We start from the raw sequence: 19055 nt of genomic DNA on the forward strand, positions 1-19055 counted from the left end.
CAGATTCTCAAAAGAGTGCTGTCAACGTTTGGCCGAGTTAGCGCGAAGTGCTATATTTTTGGCCAATTTGACCCATTTGACCTTTTTGACCTATTTTTCCTATTTGACCTATTTGGCCTTTTAGACCTATTTGATCTATTTGACCTATTTGACCTATTTGACCTATGGGACCTATTTGACCTATTTGACCTATTTGACCTATTTGACCTATTTGACTTGTTGGATCTGTTTGCTCTATTTGACCTGTTTGTCTTGTTTTAACTATTGGACCTATTTAAGCAATTTGACCTATTTGACCTGTTTGATCATTTGATCTATTCGACCTATTTCCTATTTGACCTACTTGACCTATTTGACCTATTTGACCTATTTGACCTAATTGACCTATTTGACCTTTTTAATCTATTTGACCTATTTGACCTTTTTGATCTATTTGACCTATTTGACCTATCTGACCCATTTGACCTATTTGATCTTTTTGACCTTTTTGACCTATTTGATCTATTGGCCTTTTTGATCTGTTTGACCTATTAGACCTGTTCGACCTGTTTGACCCGTTTAACTTTTTTGAACAGTTTGAATATTTGACCTATTGACCTTTTTGATCTGTTTGACCTGTTTGACCTATTTGACCCGTTTAACTTTTTCGAACAATTTGACCTATTTTATCTGTTTGATCCATTCGAGCTATTTGACTTGTTTGCCTTGTTTGTCCTATTTGACCTATTTGACCTTTTTGGCCTATTTGACTTATTTGACCTATTTGACCTGTGTTTGACCAATTTGAATTATTTGCCTTGTTTGACCTATTTGACTTATTCGACCTATTTGACTATTAGATCTGTTTTACCTATTTGACTTATTTGACCTAACTGATCTGGTTTACCTATTTATTCTATTTGACCTGTTTGCCTTGTTTGACCTATTTGACCTGTTTGTCCTGTTTGCCCTAATTAACAGAATTTTTCTGTTTGATCTGTTAAACCTGTTTGACTTATTTGACCTCTTTGCCCTATTTCACATTTAAAACATATTCGACATTTTTGAAAATATTGTCATTTTCTACATAATCGGTATGTTTGTTATCTTTGACATTTTTAACATTTTTGACATTCTGGAAATTTTCGACATTTCTGATATTTTTGACATTTTGCATGCTAAAGTGATGTATCATGATCTGAAAAGTCCGAAAATGCACCATGATTGGAGCAAGTTTTATATGCAAAATTTCTCCAGTATTTACTTTAAAAAATATATGTTAAACATTCAGCAGAACATCAAGCAACTTCTCCTGGTACTATTCAGAAAGTTTCATTCTGAGTAGTACCAGGATTCAATGAGCTCAAAAATTCTTATTCTCCTGGACCTGATAGGATTCCAGCCGTTGTGTTCCGTATATTGCCGGATTAGTTTCCCCACTCTGCTTAATTGTTAATAGCACATTCGAACAGCGTAAACTCCCGGAAATATGGAAACAATCATTTCTGGTTCCTCTGGTTCTGGAAATATGGAAACAATCATTTCTGGTACCGTCTTCTAGCTGGAATGAAGTGTTATATTTCTACATACCAGCATGGTTATATGTCTGGACGTTCGGTTACCACGAATTTATTGGATTTTACGCATACTTGTTTTACACAACTGGAAGCAAAATGCCAAGTGGATTTTAAGGATTTGAAAGCCGCATTTGACAGAATTGACCATCGTATACTATGGTGCAAAATTAACCTGCTTGGTGCCTCTGACAGCTTAGTTGCAGTTTAGTTCATACCTGCGTGATCGATCACTTCGGGTGAAATTGAAAGTGTGCAGCTTAACTCCGTTCTTTAACTTGAGTGGTGTACCTCAAGAGAATAACTTGGGACCGCTGCTTCTTACAATATTTTTAAATGATGTTAGTATTTTGCTTGGTGATGAATGTAAGCTTATATATGCGGATGACCTAAAACTATATTTCGCCGTGAAGTGCATTGTCACCGTTCGCAGCACTTACTGGATATGTTTTTAGAATGGTGCCATCGTAATAAGCTGATTGTCAGCATTCCTAAATGCTGTGTAATCACATTTCATCGAAACTCGCAGCCTATAATGTTCAACTACCACATCGATGGAATCGTGCTCAACAGGGTTGAAGAGATGAATTACTTGGGTGTAACAATGGATAAGAAACTCTTCTTTGCTAGTAATCGATCGGCCGTCAATGTCAAGGCTAATCGTCAGCTGGGGTTTATAACCAAAATAGCCAAAGATTTTAATGATCCGTATTGCTTGAAAGCTCTGTATTGCTCTTTAGTGCGATCCATCTTAGAGAATGCTTCACTAGTTTGGCTTCCACATCAACTGACCTGGAGTTTACGAATTGAAAGAGTGCAAAAAATATTTGTCCGAATTGCTTTGAGAAATCTGCCATGGCGTGACCTACAGAATTTACCTCCATACGGTGATCGGTGCAAGCCAATCAATCTTGACACCAAGCAACATTTGTCGCTAAGCTCCTGAACAATGAAGTAGACTGTCCCAAACTACTATCTTTACTTGATTTTCGTGTTCCATCGTTCTACTCTTCTCCAAACATGGTTTCATCGCACAATGTTTGGATTTGATGCCCCTATGTCTTCGATGATACGTGCATTTACTTCTGTTGAAGATTTATTCAAATTTGGTAAGCGTTCCAGTTGTTTCTCCAGTCGAGTAGCAAGATCTGCTTGTTTTACATTATGACGTTGACGATAGTGATATATTCATATTTATTAACCCTCTAGTGCCCAATACCGCCATTTGGCGGGCTTCAGTCGAAGTTTTGAAAAGCTTCAATATGTACTTAAAAAGTGTTTATAATGATTCAAAGTGAAACCCGTTTAAAAATTAACTTGGGCACTAGAGGGTTAAGACTTTATGTTAGATGGAAAAATAAACTAATAAATGAATAAATGAATTATAAATAAATTCAATTGCTTGAGTACAGTAAGTTTCCGTTTTTAGCAACAAAATTTTAAATTTCACGTGCCAAAACTGGAACCCTGTCAAAAAAGGAAATCTTTAACAAAATCAGTCGTTTATAACGTACTATAACAACAAATTTTAAATTTGTTGTCACGTTTATTCTCCCGCGGCGCTTGTACAACAGCGAGTGTGACGTTAAACTTTCTGTTACATTTGGAAGCAAGTGAGTAAGAATGACGGCTGGTTTTACATTACCAGACCTGTTATATAGGACAGTGCGTTGTTTACAGTTGAAGTCAAATACACGTTGAGTTCAAATTCATTGTTCTTTAATTTTTCGATTTTCTGCCAGTTTGATTTTTTGACATTTTACATGTTCTTGTTTTGGTTTTAAAATTTTCAATCGATCGTCTATTTTCCATCCACCACTTTGCTTCTAAAATTTACGGTCTCGTATTAACAACCTGCCTTCAAAAGTAAACAACCTTTATTGCGTGATACGAGCTGCCTCCGAGCGCCCCGCCAGATGGATAATACTTTAAATTTTTATGTTGTTTACCAGATTTTCAGATTAAAACAAAACACACACACACAAACTGTACGCGTCAATACGCTGCAAATATATTTTTTTATGATTCCGGTTATAAGAAATGACCCACCACTCCTCAGAAATGGCAGCTAAATTAAATAAAGCCATTAGCATACCAAAAACATGCCCGAGATAAAATCACATTAAGCTAAAATTACCCGGCTCCCAATGATTCGTGGAACTCCGGTTTCTGCAGGCACATTGGATCCGGATAATTTGACAACACAACCCTACAGGACGATCGTTCAACTCAGAACTGGAGCACTGTGTTTCATTGCTTGGGTTCAACCTTGTAGAACGAAGTCGTAAAACTTTACGAATATTATGACTGACAGGTTTTAGCTTGCACGTAGCCTGAAGGGCTTGTTATGAAAACTATTTTAAGATGCTGTACAAGGGCTTTCAAATACTCAGCTCTTGCAGGTGTCGTTTATCACCAAACTTACAACAATCAGCCGAAGATTTACATCTTCGGCTACTGCAGAGCGGTGCATAATTATCATAAAAATCGATGAACATGTCTGCACAGTGACGATGCAATTAACAGTTTAACAATCGGGAACGATGACAGTCTTCTGTTCACATGCGCATTCAAATCGTTGTAGAAGATTAACTTATCTTACATCATTTATCACAATGATGACAGCCGAATGAGCGGACAGCGCAGCATCCTAGCTTTGATTATATAATTAGCTGAGGTGCGCCAAAGATTATCCAATTGACGTGTGAAGCTACACTTTATATTACCGAAACACCGCCTAGTTAGTTTGGTCATTAATCAGTTTGTTCACCAGAAATCTCGCGGCCCGAAAACAAGCGATCAAACAAGCTAAGCTATTATTTATGTCCAATTTTGTCTACTCGACGCACAGATTTTGGTTTAGGATAGCGCGCTGCCCATTTCTCATCCCTTTTTAACACACGTGTTTCGTTTTGCTTCCCGTTTTCAATTTCAGACAGCCACCAGCGACTGACCGCAAGTTGTTGACCGTCGTTCAGCGCCTTCAGTAGCAGTCCCGGGATCACTCGAAACGCCAAATGAGAGACGTAAAACGTGAACGCAAGAAAGACACTAAACAAAGTGGAAACCGAAGAGCCATGCCTGCTGTGGCGTCCGGAACAACGCAGGAAAGAAGTCAGCCATAGCGTTATCTCATGCGGCGGAGCTGCAATCAAGATGCTGGAATCTGTGATCGAGCGACGTCACTTTAGGAAAAATAATTATAACATATTATCGCCACAAGTTTGCACACCTGAAATCTCGAACGATCGAGTCCAATCGACACCATGGAACTGTCACCGGCTGTGTTATCCTTCCTCACCGATGATCTGCCATCGCAAGCGGATTCGGCGACCCGCCGCGTTAGTGAGTCCTTCGGTGGCGAGTATCGTCTTATGCTTCGGGTTGTTTCTCTACGGTAGCGGTGTGATCCCGTGTGAAGCTGCAGCCGTTCCGACGCCGGATGCCAAGGGTACGGTTACGACCTTCGGGGTGCGAACGGGATTGCCGAGAATCGGTATCGTTGCCGATACGTCTCGGATCATCAATCTCACACGACAACACGGCGGTGATCTGTTTTATACATTTGGTGAGTATGAAAGTTTTTCGGTTGAAGACGCTAAATTACCATCAAATTACCATACCCTTTGGCACGGTTTGTCGGGTCATATTTTATCGCCAGCGGGGTGTAATTGTAGTAAAATCCATATGCCGACAGGCAAACGGAACAATGCCATTACGGTGGCCGAAGCTCAACGAGGACGCGTCAACATACATCACGGCAATAATTTTACACTAACCAACCATCAGCACGGGCAGATGGGGAGGCCATCGGACAGAATTTGCATTTAGAGCAAAGTTTATCGCTGTAATAAATCACACGAGTCGCGAACGATGGTCGGATGAACCGCTTCTGTTGATTCGTGCTCATCAAACTTTTAACGCGTTCTTGTTTCATGTTCGGCTTTTTTGCGCTCTCTTGTGTTTTTTTTCTGTGTTTGACAACTCATCGACGCGAACATGTTCCGACAGAGGGGACCACCGGTTTCAAGAGTAGGCAAAATGGTCAGCAACGGAGGCAACCCATCATGGCCACTGAAGAAGCGAAAATTACCATGAAAATTAAACACTGGAATTTGTCAACCGGTGAATGCCGGTAGGAAGTCGAATAGCCGACATACTTCTTTCGCCGATATGGCGAACATGCCCTTTTGACATTCGGCGGTTATGGTGATTGCATTGCGGGCACTTCCTAGTGCAGATTTGTGTCTTTCAGAGGTGTCTTTTGGAGCGAAAGGGGCCAATAATAAAAACGAAACATAACGAAGTTTGCCCTCAATTTTGGTTTTGTATAATATGTCTAAACGAAATCGGAGCCTTTGAAAGGTAATAAAATTTATCGCCCCATCGGAGTGAAAGCCCTAATCAATTTGCTGATTTACTCCGATTGTAGTCGGATAACTATGATAATGAAAATTCACAACTTTTAATTCGTGCACCGTAGTAGAGTCAGAGGCAATATCGGCAAATCGAATTGGGCAACAAAATCTGCGAGCTTAATCACCAACATATTGCATAGTTGCTCCTCTGTGATCGATCTGAGCTAGTGAAGTAGCGCAAAGATCCTCATAGATGGCTATTTGGGATTAATTTACCATCTTCGATGTACAACAATCCAGCAGCTTTTGCTTTTGTATTCATATCCGTATTCGCATCGGTAAATGCGGAACTTTCGCATGAATAATGACATCGGCATTCACGTTAGAACTCATATATCCGATCTGCAGATGTCTACGAATCACATTCGTGATTTATTATTTTGTATAGACCCACAGCGCCGACGTCCTGACGGTCGGTTAGAGGCACTAAGGAAGGAAGTGTTGCAATCGTACAGTACAGTTATTACCGTCTTAAATCTAACTTAATAATTGGCCGGTTTCGTTTTCACTTTTACAGAATGTACCCCAGTATAGAAAACAAAGTCAAAAGTTAGAACGACATACAGTAGAAAGAACACCTCTTGGCAGGAGTAACTAACATGGCTCGTTAAAGAAAACCAATAGTAAGCGTAGAAGGAAGAATTGCAATATCACCTACCACGGTGACAAATATGTATCTCTTCCTTTCCGTCACAGTCGCTAGAGATGCAAAGATAACAGCACGTTCGACAACCGTGCGCGGATCTTACATACGACGAGATAATGGTCAGAGCCAATGTTTGCAACCCAAAAAGACCTAACAAAAGTGCCGACCGTTAATCAGTACGTAATCGATCTGGGAGCTGGCTTCTTCATTTGGATGCCTCCAGGTGTGTTTGCGAATATTTAAACGTGGAAATTAGGAGCTACATATGACCATTCCCACCCCATCTACCAGATGGTCTCGAGGTACGATGCTGGCCTAACAAGCCAGTCGTCGTGAGTTCGAGTCTCGGCTCGGGAGAGACTGTGTTAGTGTCAGTAGGATCGTAGCGCTAGCCCCGCAATTGTCCTGTACACTAAACAGTCGACTGCGAATTCTGTGTATAAATAAACTGAAGGTCAATTTCCGAATCGGAATGTATCACCAAGGCTTTGCTTTGCTTTATATGACCATTCCTTCGGCCGCGGCAAAGTTTATCAACCTCAGGCCGTTTTCATTGATTGACGAGTAGAGGCTATGCCTTCCAATGATCGGACATGATAATTGTTTTCTTCTAACCTGTGCGTTTGCGTCTCCGATGACGACTTTTACGTCGTGTTTTGAGCATTCGTCATAGATTCGTTCAAGCTTGTCATAGATCTCATCTTTGACTTCATCGGATTTGTCGTTTGTCGGTACGTAGGTGCTGATTACACTGTAGTTCCCCCAAATTTCCCCAGCACTTCAAAACCGACGCCCCGTTCCTCTACTTTTCCGCCATTGTAGCTAGTAGATGTGGTACTTGAAGGAACTGCGTGCAATAGGGTCTACTGCACGGAATTCCCTTTCTCCGGAATTTGACCACCAAACTTCCTGAATCGCTGCGATGTCGACTCCCTGCCGCTGTAGTTCTCGAACAAGCCAGCCAGCTCGCGCCGGTTCATTGAGAGATCGAACGTTCCAAGTACCCAATTTCCAATCGTTTACCTTAATCTTTCTCCGTGTTCGTAGCCTAGGTCTTTGCCGATTGATCCGTTCCGTATTTCTAGTTTTGTTGTGCGTGGTTGAAAGAAAGGATTCGGTATGCTACCTTACCAGGGTCGCGATACATGCATCCTTCGTTGATCATGAAAAGGAAGGAGAGTTGGATAAGATGGCCCATGCTATTATTTCCCTAAAATACTCACACATGTTGCTTTTTATGACGAATTTCTTCGCTTTTCTCATGAAAACCCAGCTTCCCTACAGTTCTCATATAAAAAAATGTGCCATAATGACTAAAATACTAAAAAAACAACTACAATTGGCTGTGACTCTGTCCAACATGTAATTATTCATGAATTTTATGTAACAGACGGGATACAGCCTACCTTAATTCAGCCGTCCGCTCCGGGTCAGACGCTGTTGTACGCGAATGCAAATGCGTATATGCAAACAGAATTACAAATATCAACAACTGTCACTAACATAGCCTATTTGACTCAACTGACCTATTGACCTAACTGACGTCCCGGTTAGAATAACCTCATATATATGTTCGTAGCACCGATAGGTTTCGCATAGATTCCCTAGGATTCCTCTCATTCACGTTGTCGCTGTTGCTGATTTTTGTTTGGAATTTGCGTGAGAAAAAGAAGGAAGGAAACATTTTAGCTTTTGTTATCACGCACATTTTGACAATTACATATGAGAGTTAACGTAGGTGCGAACAGCCTTCAAAATCTCTTTCAACGCGAATAAACCGAATTGGAATCGTGGGTGTCCGCCCTGTCTATGGGACTTCGACAGCCCTGTCTATGTTTTTGAAAGAGAATCGTGTTATGAATGAGAATTCTTCGGATATGAAACCTCTCACTTTAACTATTTTGAGCTCGACGGAGTACCCGGGTCAGTGCTGATGAAAGTCATTTTCCCTAGCAAAATTCTTCGAAAATTACAGCCAATCATTTTCAATTTTCACGTCCAATGATCGCAGCACTCTTTCAGATACACAAGATTTTCGTCCTAGTAACGTGCTGTTATACTCAGATGAAATAGATCGCGCGCATCGTTCACGGTTACGGAATAAAATTTGACTACAAATCCAACCAAATGATCTTCACTTCAAAGCGAAAAAGAAAAACAAACAGTCCACTCAATCAAAATGAACCTCACCGAAACACTTTTTCACTAACACTGACCGATGCCTTGACAATCTTCGTTAACTGATAAACTGATTTTGTTGTCTTGCTTCCATCGCATGAAATATAATGAGGTGTTTTGACAGTTCACTTCCATGCAAAAAGCGGTACGGGAGAACTCTGACAGGATTGTAAAAAAATAACGTTTATGGATGCTTTTTGACGTTGACTAACGTCTATATCGAAGTTAGGCCCCTGAATTTAAAAATCTAGTAATTCAACCAGGGAAAACCAGAGAAAAGTGGTCAGGTTTTGAGCGCTTATTTTGCAGTCATCTATAATCAGGTTTTCGAGGTTTTGGCATCAATCGATCAGAAATTCTTTTACGGTTAAATTTATGTAACAAAAACAAACTATTGTTTGAGATACACTATTGAAAAATTGGTAATTAATATCGATTGTCTAAATCATACCGCGCAGCCAATCACTACCTCTCTTCCCAAGCACAGTCGACACTAACGGATACAATCGATCTGACTTTGTTGTTATTGTTGTTGTCACTTTCTGTTTCCGATGTTTATGCTGCTGCTAGCGGAAAAAACCTTGCAAATATGCATCTTTTTGTTGGTGTTAATTTTACGACAGCGGCCGGCGCCCCATCATTCTGATTCCAAAACCGCACCAGTGACATGCGGACGCTAGGTGATAGCAGCTGAAAGGAGGAAATACAAAAAAGTACCGGTCATCTCGTGCCGGTTTCACCCGTAATGCTGGTGGCTTTAGTAGTAAATGGCTACTGCAAAACACTTAAATGGCTGGAATTCTGGACGGACTAACCAGGAAACTATAATCGGTAACTGGCACCTTTTGGTGCCTCTAAATTTTGTTACAGAAGCGGCAAATTGAATTTTCTGTTTTACCAAATGATGCTGCTAGCGGAAAAAACCTTGCAAAAATGCATGTTTGTGTTGGTGTTAATATTGTGACAGCGGCCGGCGCAGCTTTCAAGAAACATTTGTCTCTTCCATTTCATAATTTGCGTAGCCCATCCCTCTTTTAATTTATCTGACGAAGCCTTGGTATAAAACGTACCGTTCGAACATTTCACCCCATCAGTTTCATTACTAAACCGTACCGGCTACATACGGACGCTATCTTGAAAGAATTCTAAACGGACTGACCAAAAACATGGATATATTCGGCACCTGGCCCCTTTTGGTGCCTCGAAATTTTGTTACAGAAGCGGCTAATTGAATTTTCTGTTTTATTACAAAATGCTGCTGCTAGCGGAAAAAACCTTGCAAATATGCATCTTTTTGTTGGTGTTAATTTTACGACAGCGGCCGGCGCCCCATCATTCTGATTCCAAAACCGCACCAGTGACATGCGGACGCTAGGTGATAGCAGCTGAAAGGAGGAAATACAATATAGTACCGGTCATCTCGTGCCGGTTTCACCCGTAATGCTGGTGGCTTTAGTAATAAATGGCTACTGCAAAACACTTAAATGGCTGGAATTTTGGACGGACTAACCAGGAAACTATAATCGGTAACTGGCACCTTTTGGTGCCTCTAAATTTTGTTACAGAAGCGGCAAATTGAATTTTCTGTTTTACCAAATGATGCTGCTAGCGGAAAAAACCTTGCAAAAATGCATGTTTGTGTTGGTGTTAATATTATGACAGCGGCCGGCGCAGCTTTCAAGAAACATTTGTCTCTTCCATTTCATAATTTGCGTAGCCCATCCCTCTTTTAATTTATCTGACGAAGCCTTGGTATAAAACGTACCGTTCGAACATTTCACCCCATCAGTTTCATTACTAAACCGTACCGGCTACATACGGACGCTATCTTGAAAGAATTCTAAACGGACTGACCAAAAACATGGATATATTCGGCACCTGGCCCCTTTTGGTGCCTCGAAATTTTGTTACAGAAGCGGCTAATTGAATTTTCTGTTTTATTACAAAATGCTGCTGCTAGCGGAAAAAACCTTGCAAATATGCATCTTTTTGTTGGTGTTAATTTTACGACAGCGGCCGGCGCCCCATCATTCTGATTCCAAAACCGCACCAGTGACATGCGGACGCTAGGTGATAGCAGCTGAAAGGAGGAAATACAATATAGTACCGGTCATCTCGTGCCGGTTTCACCCGTAATGCTGGTGGCTTTAGTAGTAAATGGCTACTGCAAAACACTTAAATGGCTGGAATTTTGGACGGACTAACCAGGAAACTATAATCGGTAACTGGCACCTTTTGGTGCCTCTAAATTTTGTTACAGAAGCGGCAAATTGAATTTTCTGTTTTACCAAATGATGCTGCTAGCGGAAAAAACCTTGCAAAAATGCATGTTTGTGTTGGTGTTAATATTATGACAGCGGCCGGCGCAGCTTTCAAGAAACATTTGTCTCTTCCATTTCATAATTTGCGTAGCCCATCCCTCTTTTAATTTATCTGACGAAGCCTTGGTATAAAACGTACCGTTCGAACATTTCACCCCATCAGTTTCATTACTAAACCGTACCGGCTACATACGGACGCTATCTTGAAAGAATTCTAAACGGACTGACCAAAAACATGGATATATTCGGCACCTGGCCCCTTTTGGTGCCTCGAAATTTTGTTACAGAAGCGGCTAATTGAATTTTCTGTTTTATTACAAAATGCTGCTGCTAGCGGAAAAAACCTTGCAAATATGCATCTTTTTGTTGGTGTTAATTTTACGACAGCGGCCGGCGCCCCATCATTCTGATTCCAAAACCGCACCAGTGACATGCGGACGCTAGGTGATAGCAGCTGAAAGGAGGAAATACAATATAGTACCGGTCATCTCGTGCCGGTTTCACCCGTAATGCTGGTGGCTTTAGTAGTAAATGGCTACTGCAAAACACTTAAATGGCTGGAATTCTGGACGGACTAACCAGGAAACTATAATCGGTAACTGGCACCTTTTGGTGCCTCTAAATTTTGTTACAGAAGCGGCAAATTGAATTTTCTGTTTTACCAAATGATGCTGCTAGCGGAAAAAACCTTGCAAAAATGCATGTTTGTGTTGGTGTTAATATTGTGACAGCGGCCGGCGCAGCTTTCAAGAAACATTTGTCTCTTCCATTTCATAATTTGCGTAGCCCATCCCTCTTTTAATTTATCTGACGAAGCCTTGGTATAAAACGTACCGTTCGAACATTTCACCCCATCAGTTTCATTACTAAACCGTACCGGCTACATACGGACGCTATCTTGAAAGAATTCTAAACGGACTGACCAAAAACATGGATATATTCGGCACCTGGCCCCTTTTGGTGCCTCGAAATTTTGTTACAGAAGCGGCTAATTGAATTTTCTGTTTTATTACAAAATGCTGCTGCTAGCGGAAAAAACCTTGCAAATATGCATCTTTTTGTTGGTGTTAATTTTACGACAGCGGCCGGCGCCCCATCATTCTGATTCCAAAACCGCACCAGTGACATGCGGACGCTAGGTGATAGCAGCTGAAAGGAGGAAATACAATATAGTACCGGTCATCTCGTGCCGGTTTCACCCGTAATGCTGGTGGCTTTAGTAATAAATGGCTACTGCAAAACACTTAAATGGCTGGAATTTTGGACGGACTAACCAGGAAACTATAATCGGTAACTGGCACCTTTTGGTGCCTCTAAATTTTGTTACAGAAGCGGCAAATTGAATTTTCTGTTTTACCAAATGATGCTGCTAGCGGAAAAAACCTTGCAAAAATGCATGTTTGTGTTGGTGTTAATATTATGACAGCGGCCGGCGCAGCTTTCAAGAAACATTTGTCTCTTCCATTTCATAATTTGCGTAGCCCATCCCTCTTTTAATTTATCTGACGAAGCCTTGGTATAAAACGTACCGTTCGAACATTTCACCCCATCAGTTTCATTACTAAACCGTACCGGCTACATACGGACGCTATCTTGAAAGAATTCTAAACGGACTGACCAAAAACATGGATATATTCGGCACCTGGCCCCTTTTGGTGCCTCGAAATTTTGTTACAGAAGCGGCTAATTGAATTTTCTGTTTTATTACAAAATGCTGCTGCTAGCGGAAAAAACCTTGCAAATATGCATCTTTTTGTTGGTGTTAATTTTACGACAGCGGCCGGCGCCCCATCATTCTGATTCCAAAACCGCACCAGTGACATGCGGACGCTAGGTGATAGCAGCTGAAAGGAGGAAATACAATATAGTACCGGTCATCTCGTGCCGGTTTCACCCGTAATGCTGGTGGCTTTAGTAGTAAATGGCTACTGCAAAACACTTAAATGGCTGGAATTTTGGACGGACTAACCAGGAAACTATAATCGGTAACTGGCACCTTTTGGTGCCTCTAAATTTTGTTACAGAAGCGGCAAATTGAATTTTCTGTTTTACCAAATGATGCTGCTAGCGGAAAAAACCTTGCAAAAATGCATGTTTGTGTTGGTGTTAATATTATGACAGCGGCCGGCGCAGCTTTCAAGAAACATTTGTCTCTTCCATTTCATAATTTGCGTAGCCCATCCCTCTTTTAATTTATCTGACGAAGCCTTGGTATAAAACGTACCGTTCGAACATTTCACCCCATCAGTTTCATTACTAAACCGTACCGGCTACATACGGACGCTATCTTGAAAGAATTCTAAACGGACTGACCAAAAACATGGATATATTCGGCACCTGGCCCCTTTTGGTGCCTCGAAATTTTGTTACAGAAGCGGCTAATTGAATTTTCTGTTTTATTACAAAATGCTGCTGCTAGCGGAAAAAACCTTGCAAATATGCATCTTTTTGTTGGTGTTAATTTTACGACAGCGGCCGGCGCCCCATCATTCTGATTCCAAAACCGCACCAGTGACATGCGGACGCTAGGTGATAGCAGCTGAAAGGAGGAAATACAATATAGTACCGGTCATCTCGTGCCGGTTTCACCCGTAATGCTGGTGGCTTTAGTAATAAATGGCTACTGCAAAACACTTAAATGGCTGGAATTTTGGACGGACTAACCAGGAAACTATAATCGGTAACTGGCACCTTTTGGTGCCTCTAAATTTTGTTACAGAAGCGGCAAATTGAATTTTCTGTTTTACCAAATGATGCTGCTAGCGGAAAAAACCTTGCAAAAATGCATGTTTGTGTTGGTGTTAATATTATGACAGCGGCCGGCGCAGCTTTCAAGAAACATTTGTCTCTTCCATTTCATAATTTGCGTAGCCCATCCCTCTTTTAATTTATCTGACGAAGCCTTGGTATAAAACGTACCGTTCGAACATTTCACCCCATCAGTTTCATTACTAAACCGTACCGGCTACATACGGACGCTATCTTGAAAGAATTCTAAACGGACTGACCAAAAACATGGATATATTCGGCACCTGGCCCCTTTTGGTGCCTCGAAATTTTGTTACAGAAGCGGCTAATTGAATTTTCTGTTTTATTACAAAATGCTGCTGCTAGCGGAAAAAACCTTGCAAATATGCATCTTTTTGTTGGTGTTAATTTTACGACAGCGGCCGGCGCCCCATCATTCTGATTCCAAAACCGCACCAGTGACATGCGGACGCTAGGTGATAGCAGCTGAAAGGAGGAAATACAATATAGTACCGGTCATCTCGTGCCGGTTTCACCCGTAATGCTGGTGGCTTTAGTAGTAAATGGCTACTGCAAAACACTTAAATGGCTGGAATTTTGGACGGACTAACCAGGAAACTATAATCGGTAACTGGCACCTTTTGGTGCCTCTAAATTTTGTTACAGAAGCGGCAAATTGAATTTTCTGTTTTACCAAATGATGCTGCTAGCGGAAAAAACCTTGCAAAAATGCATGTTTGTGTTGGTGTTAATATTATGACAGCGGCCGGCGCAGCTTTCAAGAAACATTTGTCTCTTCCATTTCATAATTTGCGTAGCCCATCCCTCTTTTAATTTATCTGACGAAGCCTTGGTATAAAACGTACCGTTCGAACATTTCACCCCATCAGTTTCATTACTAAACCGTACCGGCTACATACGGACGCTATCTTGAAAGAATTCTAAACGGACTGACCAAAAACATGGATATATTCGGCACCTGGCCCCTTTTGGTGCCTCGAAATTTTGTTACAGAAGCGGCTAATTGAATTTTCTGTTTTATTACAAAATGCTGCTGCTAGCGGAAAAAACCTTGCAAATATGCATCTTTTTGTTGGTGTTAATTTTACGACAGCGGCCGGCGCCCCATCATTCTGATTCCAAAACCGCACCAGTGACATGCGGACGCTAGGTGATAGCAGCTGAAAGGAGGAAATACAATATAGTACCGGTCATCTCGTGCCGGTTTCACCCGTAATGCTGGTGGCTTTAGTAGTAAATGGCTACTGCAAAACACTTAAATGGCTGGAATTCTGGACGGACTAACCAGGAAACTATAATCGGTAACTGGCACCTTTTGGTGCCTCTAAATTTTGTTACAGAAGCGGCAAATTGAATTTTCTGTTTTACCAAATGATGCTGCTAGCGGAAAAAACCTTGCAAAAATGCATGTTTGTGTTGGTGTTAATATTGTGACAGCGGCCGGCGCAGCTTTCAAGAAACATTTGTCTCTTCCATTTCATAATTTGCGTAGCCCATCCCTCTTTTAATTTATCTGACGAAGCCTTGGTATAAAACGTACCGTTCGAACATTTCACCCCATCAGTTTCATTACTAAACCGTACCGGCTACATACGGACGCTATCTTGAAAGAATTCTAAACGGACTGACCAAAAACATGGATATATTCGGCACCTGGCCCCTTTTGGTGCCTCGAAATTTTGTTACAGAAGCGGCTAATTGAATTTTCTGTTTTATTACAAAATGCTGCTGCTAGCGGAAAAAACCTTGCAAATATGCATCTTTTTGTTGGTGTTAATTTTACGACAGCGGCCGGCGCCCCATCATTCTGATTCCAAAACCGCACCAGTGACATGCGGACGCTAGGTGATAGCAGCTGAAAGGAGGAAATACAATATAGTACCGGTCATCTCGTGCCGGTTTCACCCGTAATGCTGGTGGCTTTAGTAATAAATGGCTACTGCAAAACACTTAAATGGCTGGAATTTTGGACGGACTAACCAGGAAACTATAATCGGTAACTGGCACCTTTTGGTGCCTCTAAATTTTGTTACAGAAGCGGCAAATTGAATTTTCTGTTTTACCAAATGATGCTGCTAGCGGAAAAAACCTTGCAAAAATGCATGTTTGTGTTGGTGTTAATATTATGACAGCGGCCGGCGCAGCTTTCAAGAAACATTTGTCTCTTCCATTTCATAATTTGCGTAGCCCATCCCTCTTTTAATTTATCTGACGAAGCCTTGGTATAAAACGTACCGTTCGAACATTTCACCCCATCAGTTTCATTACTAAACCGTACCGGCTACATACGGACGCTATCTTGAAAGAATTCTAAACGGACTGACCAAAAACATGGATATATTCGGCACCTGGCCCCTTTTGGTGCCTCGAAATTTTGTTACAGAAGCGGCTAATTGAATTTTCTGTTTTATTACAAAATGCTGCTGCTAGCGGAAAAAACCTTGCAAATATGCATCTTTTTGTTGGTGTTAATTTTACGACAGCGGCCGGCGCCCCATCATTCTGATTCCAAAACCGCACCAGTGACATGCGGACGCTAGGTGATAGCAGCTGAAAGGAGGAAATACAATATAGTACCGGTCATCTCGTGCCGGTTTCACCCGTAATGCTGGTGGCTTTAGTAGTAAATGGCTACTGCAAAACACTTAAATGGCTGGAATTTTGGACGGACTAACCAGGAAACTATAATCGGTAACTGGCACCTTTTGGTGCCTCTAAATTTTGTTACAGAAGCGGCAAATTGAATTTTCTGTTTTACCAAATGATGCTGCTAGCGGAAAAAACCTTGCAAAAATGCATGTTTGTGTTGGTGTTAATATTATGACAGCGGCCGGCGCAGCTTTCAAGAAACATTTGTCTCTTCCATTTCATAATTTGCGTAGCCCATCCCTCTTTTAATTTATCTGACGAAGCCTTGGTATAAAACGTACCGTTCGAACATTTCACCCCATCAGTTTCATTACTAAACCGTACCGGCTACATACGGACGCTATCTTGAAAGAATTCTAAACGGACTGACCAAAAACATGGATATATTCGGCACCTGGCCCCTTTTGGTGCCTCGAAATTTTGTTACAGAAGCGGCTAATTGAATTTTCTGTTTTATTACAAAATGCTGCTGCTAGCGGAAAAAACCTTGCAAATATGCATCTTTTTGTTGGTGTTAATTTTACGACAGCGGCCGGCGCCCCATCATTCTGATTCCAAAACCGCACCAGTGACATGCGGACGCTAGGTGATAGCAGCTGAAAGGAGGAAATACAATATAGTACCGGTCATCTCGTGCCGGTTTCACCCGTAATGCTGGTGGCTTTAGTAGTAAATGGCTACTGCAAAACACTTAAATGGCTGGAATTCTGGACGGACTAACCAGGAAACTATAATCGGTAACTGGCACCTTTTGGTGCCTCTAAATTTTGTTACAGAAGCGGCAAATTGAATTTTCTGTTTTACCAAATGATGCTGCTAGCGGAAAAAACCTTGCAAAAATGCATGTTTGTGTTGGTGTTAATATTGTGACAGCGGCCGGCGCAGCTTTCAAGAAACATTTGTCTCTTCCATTTCATAATTTGCGTAGCCCATCCCTCTTTTAATTTATCTGACGAAGCCTTGGTATAAAACGTACCGTTCGAACATTTCACCCCATCAGTTTCATTACTAAACCGTACCGGCTACATACGGACGCTATCTTGAAAGAATTCTAAACGGACTGACCAAAAACATGGATATATTCGGCACCTGGCCCCTTTTGGTGCCTCGAAATTTTGTTACAGAAGCGGCTAATTGAATTTTCTGTTTTATTACAAAATGCTGCTGCTAGCGGAAAAAACCTTGCAAATATGCATCTTTTTGTTGGTGTTAATTTTACGACAGCGGCCGGCGCCCCATCATTCTGATTCCAAAACCGCACCAGTGACATGCGGACGCTAGGTGATAGCAGCTGAAAGGAGGAAATACAATATAGTACCGGTCATCTCGTGCCGGTTTCACCCGTAATGCTGGTGGCTTTAGTAATAAATGGCTACTGCAAAACACTTAAATGGCTGGAATTCTGGACGGACTAACCAGGAAACTATAATCGGTAACTGGCACCTTTTGGTGCCTCTAAATTTTGTTACAGAAGCGGCAAATTGAATTTTCTGTTTTACCAAATGATGCTGCTAGCGGAAAAAACCTTGCAAAAATGCATGTTTGTGTTGGTGTTAATATTGTGACAGCGGCCGGCGCAGCTTTCAAGAAACATTTGTCTCTTCCATTTCATAATTTGCGTAGCCCATCCCTCTTTTAATTTATCTGACGAAGCCTTGGTATAAAACGTACCGTTCGAACATTTCACCCCATCAGTTTCATTACTAAACCGTACCGGCTACATACGGACGCTATCTTGAAAGAATTCTAAACGGACTGACCAAAAACATGGATATATTCGGCACCTGGCCCCTTTTGGTGCCTCGAAATTTTGTTACAGAAGCGGCTAATTGAATTTTCTGTTTTATTACAAAATGCTGCTGCTAGCGGAAAAAACCTTGCAAATATGCATCTTTTTGTTGGTGTTAATTTTACGACAGCGGCCGGCGCCCCATCATTCTGATTCCAAAACCGCACCAGTGACATGCGGACGCTAGGTGATAGCAGCTGAAAGGAGGAAATACAATATAGTACCGGTCATCTCGTGCCGGTTTCACCCGTAATGCTGGTGGCTTTAGTAATAAATGGCTACTGCAAAACACTTAAATGGCTGGAATTCTGGACGGACTAACCAGGAAACTATAATCGGTAACTGGCACCTTTTGGTGCCTCTAAATTTTGTTACAGAAGCGGCAAATTGAATTTTCTGTTTTACCAAATGATGCTGCTAGCGGAAAAAACCTTGCAAAAATGCATGTTTGTGTTGGTGTTAATATTATGACAGCGGCCGGCGCAGCTTTCAAGAAACATTTGTCTCTGCCATTTCATCATCTATGTAGCCCATCCCTCTTTCTATTTATCTGACGAAGCCTTGGTATAAAACGTATCGTTCGAACATTTCACCCCATCAGTTTCATTATTAAACCGTACCGGATACATACGGACGCTCGGAGGAAAAACAAAATAGTACCGGTCATCTCGTGCCGGTTTGATCCGTGATGCTGGTGGCTACTGCAAAGTACTAAAATGGCTGGAATTCTGG

The 19055-nt window shown here is 41.4% G+C and overlaps 1 protein-coding gene across 1 annotated transcript in view; it reads left to right on the forward strand.

Annotated features, from left to right (window-relative positions):
* LOC129723399 (uncharacterized) overlaps positions 1 to 19055 on the forward strand; it is a 300768-nt gene that overhangs the window by 159723 nt on the left and 121990 nt on the right. Inside the window, exon 4 of the mRNA XM_055677597.1 lies at positions 4489 to 5121. Coding sequence (XP_055533572.1) covers positions 4710 to 5121 — 412 coding nt within the window. The 5' untranslated portion in view covers positions 4489 to 4709. The remainder of the gene's footprint in view (positions 1 to 4488; positions 5122 to 19055) is intronic.

The sequence above is a fragment of the Wyeomyia smithii genome, chromosome 2 (genome assembly GCF_029784165.1).
Source record: "Wyeomyia smithii strain HCP4-BCI-WySm-NY-G18 chromosome 2, ASM2978416v1, whole genome shotgun sequence".
Taxonomy (NCBI): Eukaryota; Metazoa; Arthropoda; class Insecta; order Diptera; family Culicidae; genus Wyeomyia; species Wyeomyia smithii.